At 34.9% G+C, this 10,224-nt stretch overlaps 1 protein-coding gene across 1 annotated transcript in view; it reads left to right on the forward strand.

Moving 5' to 3' along the window:
* Positions 1-4,102, forward strand: part of LOC111028139 (homeobox protein SIX6-like) — a 41,923-nt gene extending 37,821 nt beyond the window's left edge. Inside the window, exon 2 of the mRNA XM_022306716.1 lies at positions 3,048-4,102. Coding sequence (XP_022162408.1) covers positions 3,048-3,330 — 283 coding nt within the window. The 3' untranslated portion in view covers positions 3,331-4,102. The remainder of the gene's footprint in view (positions 1-3,047) is intronic.
* The last annotated feature ends 6,122 nt before the right edge of the window (positions 4,103-10,224 follow it).

A 10,224-nucleotide genomic window follows, 5' to 3' on the forward strand; every position in this document is an offset into this window, starting at 1 on the left:
CAGCAGCGTCCTATAGTCGTGGCATTAGTACCTACGCATATTACATTGCGCGAAGCTGTCGCAGTCGTCGCGTATTGTCGTGCATTGTGCGTTTTTGTATTCTCCGAGCAAATATACTGCCGCGAAACGGGCCAAGGGGTTATGCGCGTCGTCGTCGTCGTCGTCATCGTCGGCGGGGGGAAGTGTTTTTGTACGGCCGATTAGGCGTACGGCGATTAAAGGGCGAGGGTGAGCGCGTTCAAAAGACCGTTAACAGGATAAAAGAGAGTGTACGAAAACATAATAATAATAATAATATATATTATGTACACTGACACTGGCACACTGCAGTGTATAGTACATAATAATATTATATTATATGCGTGCGCGTTGTTTGTATTAAACCGTATAGGGCCGATGGTGACAGAGAGTGAGAGAAAACCGAGATTCGACGAATATACGCGAGTTGTGTGTCCGCGTGAAAAATCGGCACCGACGACCGAGTTTATTATTGTGCACAGGTACGCGTATACTGTATATATGGTATACCGGCGGTACCACCGGTTCGGGCCAGGATTTCGAAAATCCTTTCTGCCCCTGCAGCTCGCAGATGGTCGACCGCACGACTGTTTAATGCTTGTTTAAAGATTATAATAAATAAATATAATAATATAGATCCGTCCGAGTGCATTTGCAACGACTACGACGACGGTGGTGCAACGCGATCATGATTATTATTATATACTGTGCACGTGAAATGGGCTGCGGTGGAAAATAATATATCATATCGAACGAATATTTTAATTATTACAATATTCACAGCAGCAAGTGATAAAATAATAAGCTCGCATGCCGTAACGGCAATAATCTGAATATATACGTTATAAATAACATAATATTTTAATTGGGCGATCATTATTGGTACCTATCTATTTGGTACATCATTTGACAAGGCTTATAGGATCGGGGCTGACTTATGGGTGGGCGCTCAATCGGTTTTCAGTGAATCAGTTCATTGTTTAATCGGAACTATCAGTAAATTATAGTACAGCTACAGACGTGTACAAAATATTATAATATCGTTTGTATACTTTACCATAGTGTTTCCACCCTCGCAGTATCTTCGATTAGGGACCAAAAATACTCTCAGAAATCAGCCAATCAGACCGGTTGTTGTACAGTGTGGGGACTCATATGGAGTATTAGGTTGGGAAAAAAAATGAATACTTTTATACAATTTTTAATTTAATTTTTACATATCAAGTATAATTTTTTTAAATGTATTTTTAATCAATAATACTATTGTATTGACAATTCTAGGGGTGGGTGGCAATGATTGGGTCTAGGAGGGGCAATGCCCAAATTTGTCTCCACCCCCGTCCTGCTAAAAATAGAAAATTTCATCTAGGCCAATAACTTCCTATGTAAACCGACTATGGCTAGTTTGGACAATCGTTACGATAATAGGCTTCATCGAGGATAGGTATAACTCTATCGATTTTGGAATCGATACGCGTTGTGCACCCTGTAATTATTAATATAATATTATTTAACCGTATGTATGGAAGTAAAAATCGGAACTCACGTGAGCGGGCGGCGTCCGAATTTATTGATAAAAACAACAACAATAATAATAAACACAACCATAATAATGACGCGTGGACTTTTTTTTTTTAAACTGTCGCGATTGTGTTTGCATTAAACGTGATTAGTGTGTATTCGGCGGCGGCGGCGCCGGGTAGCTATGTGGGGGTGGCGACGGCGAGGGGACGACATCCTTTCAAACAAAATCACCGTCGCCTTTTGTGCCTCACTATGTACACACTTCCTGTTTATTATAATTCGGTCGTTCGTATCCGCGAAAAAAATTAATAACGGGTTATTGACGTCCACCGTCGTCGTCACCGGGTCCGTCCGTCCGCAGCGGCGGTGGCGTGAAAACGACGTTTTCGCCTGTGAAACGCACACACAAGTTTATAAACCGATTTCGGTCGTCAGCTCAACACAATAAAATGTATATACGTATAATTCGTTGCTTAGAGTAAAGTATCGTGCGACCGTCTATTTTATAATCTGAAACATCACATTATATGTACGTAGTACATACGTGTCAATATATATTAGTGCACACACATATTTATTTATTTGATACGCCATGCGTACATCATTCGATGAGGGGTACAAGGTACAGGTAACAATTAATAGTATTGGTATATTAGCGAGACAGTGTATAATATGAGGAAATTAAAAGTAACGATCACAAAAACATAGAACATTTTACACTTATTTTATTACGGTGTTCGAGTGAAGTAGTATATGAGATGGCCGAAAAATTAAAACAAATTATTAAGCTGCAAGTAGAACATTCTTCGGGTGACATTGACCATACGAGGGGGGGGGGAGGTGAGATGAATCATAGAAAGTGAGTTGTTTCATGTGGGGTAGTATAGGGACACGGAATGAGATTGATGCTAGGAAGTGCAATACAATAATATATAGTGGCTTTCATATTATACGGCACCTCAAAGTATATAGGTGAATATTATTATAATATGCTGCACCATAGGAGACGGGTGCCTACATTGTTAACCTACTAAAATAAACTGTAGAATTTATTTTCATGGATGCAGAATTAAATAATCTCGAGTACCCTCTTCGATGTGTTTAAACGAAAACCCAATAGTTTCATAATCTCACCTCATATGTACAGTTACGAATCACCTCGGTTGAAAGGACACAATAAATCATACTATTTAGCCTCAGTAGCAGTGTTCGATCATATTATCGCATACACTGCGGGTACAATTTAGTCGAACGTATTTTAATCATTTTGATGTTATTCAATATGAGTTAAAAATTACTTACCGATACAAAAAGTCTGCAGTCTGCGCCCGATACTGAATATCAATATTAGCCCTTCCCCCCTCCCTCAAATACACTATTCTTCTGTCAAATCACCGTCTGCTAATACGCGCAATAGATTGATCCCAACAATATTACTACAACAACTGCAGCAGCAATAATAATAATCGGTTATTTTATTTTTATTTTTTTTGGTTCACTCGCAGGATGCAACAGCAGCAGTTCGCCGCCCAGTTGGCGCATTCGGGCGGCCGGCACTTGAATCTCCGGCGGTCCATGTCACCGGGCGCGGTCAGCACCACCGGGTCCGAGTCGAGCATCAGCCTGGGCGCCCCGTCGCCCGGCCCTCCGTCCATGCCGCCGCTGCCGCTCCAGTCGCTGCCGCCCCCGCCGCTACAGTTGACCGGCGACCCGCCCCGCATCGGCCTCACCAACCCGTCGCCGTGCACGTTACCGCAACCGCTGGCGCTGCACAGACCGTTCACGTGATACAGCCCGCCTCACCCGCCGATCACCGCCGGCTGGTGACGCGCCTTCCGCCGACGACGCGCACGGTTTGATTTGTTCATTTTTGGTCGTTTCGTTTTCTCTCTCAATGTTCATAACAACGACAACAACAACAACAACAACAACAATTATAATAATAATAATAATAATATCACCATCCGGCGGCGTCAATTTTCACAAGTCATAACAGTATGACGATTTCCTGTCGAAACCCGCGCAGATTTAATAACTAGACAGCCTGACGCGTGAGTGTGCCTACATAACAATGGGCGATTCCGGTGGCTGGCGTCCAAATTGTTGTCTCCGTGATATATATATAGGCGTATAATCAACAGGCGTGGTGAACTCGACGAAAGTTTTCGAGAGAATACTCATATTATATTCCACCCACTCTAAACCCGGCGAAGGCGCACACGAGCTTATTGCAAATAACGATAAACTTCGTCGTGAAAACAATATTTAGCTATAATAATTTACTGTCAGCCACCAGCGACCGCCCACCCACACCCCAATCTGCTGAGAGGAGGCGATGTCTCTCGATCACCCCGTTTTCGCCACGCCACTGCAGCTGATACAGAGATCTTTGTAATAATAACATAAGTCTGTTATAGTTGTCACACTTGGGCAATGTTGCGAATCGTTATAGGTACCTATCTACTACTGAGCTCGACTTATGTACTAGTTCGAATGTCGGTAGGTACCTATATGCTAAAAAAATATTTCATATCCACTGTATTATTATGTTTTATGGTTATAACATTTTTTTATTTCGCTAATAAATTCAATTAGATAAACATTCAACTATTAGTGTGATTGCTAATCAACGTGTAATACATAATTAACCTTGTGGATCATTGAACAGAAAAAAAAATGAATTCTATGCGTAAAAATATTTGATACCACAATTATTCCAGTATTTAAGTAACTGCCTCCAACAAGTAATATACGGTTTATATACATATAAAATATATAATTCAGTTACTTGTTTCGTATTTCGTTTTATTATCATGCGAACAATTAGTAAACATTGCCCAAGTAGCTATAGAGGCATACTGGGTGCACACGCCATTGTTATTATATTGGAAGGGATTCGGCTGTTTAGTTATAAATCTGTGATCGATGCCATCAGCCGTCGACGTGCGTATTTCCGGTCGGAGATTGCCGAAAACCAAAAATCGAAAAAAATTTAGCGGTACCCTCCTCCCTCCCCACCGTATTGGTATACACTATACATGCATAATATTATTATACATTCATTATTATTATTATTATTATTATTATTATTATTATTATTACTATTATTATTATCATTATCATTATTAAATTATTATTATATTATTATGTTGTAACGCGTTTGTACCGCGTTTGTAAAAATAAAAACATTTTTGCCTTTAATATTTTATTTATACAAATTCTAGTATTAATAGATTTACCATTGTAATTTTTTTGTCGGATGTTCCGATCGATGATACGCGTCGGATGCGTAGATATAATTTAAATCTGTATAAATATACCGATAAACACCCTTCGACTTTATTTGTTTTGTATATTGTTTTAGAGACTTAGTCTACAGTGCATATACCTATTTATATTTACATATTTTAATGACTTTAATTCGAAACGATATAAATGTATAATTTTAGCGTGTAGAATTACCGAGAGACTTTGCACTTTAAATTATATTATATACTTAGTACCGCGATCGTAATATTATTATAAAATATATTAATAATCACAGAAAACATGAACCGCCCCCTATTGCAGCCCCCATAAGTATACATATGTTTATATTATATATATATATATATACCTACGCTTATATTGTACCTATATATATATAAATATATAATATATACTATTACTCTAAGTAGTTTATAGCATTTTGTAAATAGTAATTAATTTTAGTTCGTTTAAACGGTGCAATTAACATTATATAATTTACATAAATATATTGTACAAAAACTATTCTTTATATTATTATGATATTATATACATACACGTAGCAACTGATGTATAGGTATATACTGATATATATATATATATATGTATATTGTATATATATATATTATGATAATATCTATCGTGTTATAATATAATATACTATTGTGTCAATATATATATATTATGTATACGAGGAACATATTATGTAACTTTTTTTTTTCGATTGCTTTAAAGTAATAATCAAACTTATTATAATGCAATAAGGCTCATATGGTTATTACTTATTACAAATCATACGTAGTTTCATTTATTTGTGCTATTTCTCGATGATTTTGTGCGACGCATAGTAATAATATTATTGTATCAATTTACTGCGACCACATTGCAACGGAGCTGTTTGTTAAAACAAAACCGAAATATATATTATTATTAATTGTTTGTTAATTACGTTTTGATTTTTTGATTTTTGTTTCTATTCCGCTCGCGCCTGCGCACACACACCATGCAGTGTCGCCGAGCTATCACGTAGTCGAACCTTGTGCTGTAGACGTTTTAATTGTTGTTTGAACACACACACAACATTTAAAATAATAATATTATAACAAACAAAACGCAGTTTTTTAATGTTAATGCATAATTTAACAATTTAAATGTCTAAATTCTGATTAAAAATGAATAGCTACGTTACGTAAGACACATAAAATAAAATAAAACGTATTCATTATTATTAAGTTATGAGTACATATTTTCGGATATTTTGAAGTAAATACACTTTTTTAAATATTTTAAAAATCAGTAGATACATAGGGATATTTTGTTAAATATTTTGTGTTTTTATTATTTACCTAGTCTCAAGCATATTTGCAAATTTGCAATACTCATTAAAAGAACGTCACTCCCGCATGTGTTGTTTGTGTCTTACAAATGTACAACATAGCAAAAACTGTTTTGGACGAAATAGAACCACTCAAGTCCAAGCTAAGCAACTAAATTTCCATACTATTAAGAATAGAACATTTACTGTAGATCTTTTTTACATTTTTTCGATATCACAAATACAAGAAAATTTTCTTAAAATTTTTTTTTATTGTTTAAAAGTTAATTATTTCAAACTTGAATCTTTTTTTTTTTTTGTATTTGTGGTATCGAAAAAATGTAGAAGATGTTGCACAGTAAATATAGTTGTTTCAGTTCGTTCATTTGTTTTTCTATTCAGTAAGTTACTTTTTTTTACGATTTAAATTTTTTATAAATTAATTTTCAGCAACAACTTTTAGTCAAGTATTTCATATTTTTTAAGTACATATTTTGGCAAAAATTAGAACATAAGACTAGACCGAATTAGCCCTAATGGCCAATCATAACACATATTTTCTTATGAGAAAAAAATCGACAACGCGTGTGTGTTATAATATACTAGGTTCTAGGTATGAATATTGTTGGATATTATATGTGTGGTCGTTTGGCGTGTAGAGTACGAAACAGCACTGCACGTACGCGGGTACAATGCGTTTGTGTCTTGTGAGTGACACTGCCGAAGATAATTCATCGAATTCCTGGTGATACGTGATTTATTTGAAGACGAACGGATTACACTGGACGAATAATAATAATAATAATAATATTAATATAGTATTGGACGCACACATATCACTTGTCCATCTCACACGGGTATAATATGATTTTACATTATATTAAATGGTGGCTTTATTTATTATTGTAATCGTTCTTTTTTTCGGCATTTCTCGGCAACCTGTCAATTTAAGAAGCATTACAGTATTTAGGGGCTACCTAAGCGGTCTGCCGCAGGTAGGCAATAAATAAAACCAACATGTACAATGTACATAGGTATAATACGAGTATAATATTATAATATGTTGTATTGTTATTATAGTTTACTGCAATATAATAGTATCACCCATTATTATCATTGTGATAGGTAGAATAACGGCCGGACGGAAACAATATCTCGTAGATGGTACGCACTTATGGTCGGAGTGCTGTTCGCCCATTAAAATTAAATATTTAAAATCGCCCATTTAAAATACCCACAATTCATTATTGTTATAATATAATTAAACTATTATACTATTATTGTTTGTACTACACATAGGTAGGTACCATACGAGGTTGTTCTTATAATCCACGAATCGCTTTTCCGATACGATCTGAATATATAGTGTGTATATATAGAAAAATAAAAGGTATAATGTACCATAATGCATTAAATAATAATACGATAAAGGTCTTAGATGGTACAACAGCTTAATCGTTATTTGATACATACGTTTATTACTATTGTAATCGTGTTCATGAGGCGCTTTTATGAATTGGCTAATGTTGGTAGCGAGATATATTTTGATAAATTAGGCATCACCTATATTCAATTAATGCGAACAAAAGGCTTTGCTAAATTGAGCATCATATTAGTATTTAAATTTAAGGGGTAGGTACTTGATTAGTGCAAACTTAAAAAATAATTTATACGAGAGCGATTACATGAATGTCCCGTCTATGTAAAAAGAATTGTTTAGTATTGGTAATATTATACATTACAATTTATATTGTACATATAAGTACATACAGTAGAACGTCATTGATTCGGACTAATTGGGGCTCTAGGTTGTCCGAAATAATGAAAGTCCGGATTAAACAAAATAATCAAAAATCTTAAATTATAAATTCAAAAAAAAATTTATTGGATGAAATGCATCATCAAGGGATTGATCAAGTGGTAACCGCATTCTTTTTACCTACAACACTTGTTTCTTTTTCTACATTAAATTTCAAAACACATTTTCTTACATCATCTTTTTATACCGTTTTCGTGTTTATTTTAATCTACGGCATAAACTAGCGTAATTTACGTATTTTAAACGGCTGTCCGGATTAAACGAAGTCCGGAATAATGAGGTACAGATTAATGAGGTTTTACTGTACAATCTATGAGGTTTGTTTTTGATACGAATTCGGGTAGTTTGAGGATGTTATTCGGTTCCCTGTTTAAGAGCTTAAATACGTATTTATATGTTACTTTTAAACCTAGCCGAGTTTTGTTAAAACGTAAAAAACTCCTATGAACATATTTTTCATTCAGAACACTTGAAATAAATCGTTGTAACTATAGGACAATAGGATAATGTTTAAATAGTTTTAAGAACTTCTTGATGCCTGTATATAGCTTTCTTAAAATTGTATCATGGTTCATATTTTATTGATCTCAAGAGGCCTAAAGCGCAAGTGGCGTCGTGATTTGTTACATAAAAAATAAATGATTATATTAATCAAGTAATCACGGGAGGTGTTATCAATATAAAGTGGCCCCTTTCATCAGAATAATGTTAATAACCTGTCATATTTGTTGCTTTTGGCCTATATTTTTATTGTATCAGATGATGCAGACTGTATATTGCTTGTCAAAAAAAAAATGTATTGAATATAGCTATACGGCCATACAGATGTGTTATATATATACGATTTAAACAGCCAAAATTATTAGGTTAAAACGTAGGTACTCGAGTTGCCTAGTAGTTGTTTAAACGTGATAGATAAAATAGTTGTTACAACCGACATGCCAAAACAACGAATCTTACATAGGTAATTATAATAATATACATATTTTGTTGTTTTAAATAATTTAGATTTATACAATTCGTTCAACACTTTTAAGAATGAGTTTTTGTTTCAACATATTCGCCGAACAGTTTACTTACAATTTCCGTGTTTGATAACTATACACAATTTTTCAACTGGTATGCGTTAAATTTTTGTGAAAACAGTGCAGTTCTGTGTAGTGTATAAACAGCTTTATATAATTTATTTTATTCGGCAATATATCAATAATTATAATTTTTAAATATATCACATAGAAATATTGTGCTGGTGAATGGGCGCCTATCGTTTTTCTAAATGTATCCAAAAACTATCAAAATACAATCTCACTGGAATAACAATATAACATACAATCTAAAATAGGTACGTAACTTCTAAGAACGTACATCATCAGATAAAACTTTTGTTCTTACTACAAGAAAAAGACTTAAACGGTGCTGGATCGTGGTCGACCTCAGACTCTGGAGGCATACATGATATTGTAATATAATACCAATGACGACAAAGTCCTTTCACATTCTGCATAATATATTTATAATATAACATGTACATTTCCGCAGATAATTAGATAAATTATAAAAATTATTTTACAAGCTATAATATAGACAGGGTTATAGACTCTACAGTACGTAGAGGCGTGTTGTACGTCGAAAAAAAACACAAAACGAGAGATGAATAGAAAGAGAGAGAGAGGTACGACTAAAATAATATGTATAGAAATCGTGCAGCATATATATATAAACTGTTTATACATATATATATGGTTAAGCGACGTCGTTTAATGGGCTTTTAACGGATTTCGTTTCGGGTCGACGTCGTTGTTATTTTTCCGATTTTTTTTTCTCGTTCCCCGTTATTATTATTTCTGTTTAATACGGATTAACCGCGTGTTAACGGCTGCTGCTGCCGCCGCCACTGCCTCCACCGCCGCCGCCGCCGCCGCCGCCACCACATCCGCAACAGTCGGCACTTATTTAAAGGGCGAGCGTAATATTATAATACCGTCGGCGGCCGCTTACACATACATATTATACGACGCATATACGTGTATAGTATTATATAATATGTATATTGTACTAGCGCTTGTCTGTGTGTGTATAATAATGAATATATAGACGCTTCATGCGCGCAAAAACAACAATCCATGTGGAGTCATGGGTCTGTTAAAAAATATTTCGGCTAGAGGTGTGATGATGAATCCATTATCGATACACACGCGCTGATCACCCTTCTAAATCCCCTCCACGGTGCGGCCAATGTCAAAACCTGATTTTCTAAACATATAATAAATTGTAGGTATAAACTATTTATACTTATACAGAT

This window comes from Myzus persicae, unplaced genomic scaffold, assembly GCF_001856785.1.
Source record: "Myzus persicae strain clone G006 unplaced genomic scaffold, MPER_G0061.0, whole genome shotgun sequence".
Taxonomy (NCBI): domain Eukaryota; kingdom Metazoa; phylum Arthropoda; class Insecta; order Hemiptera; family Aphididae; genus Myzus; species Myzus persicae.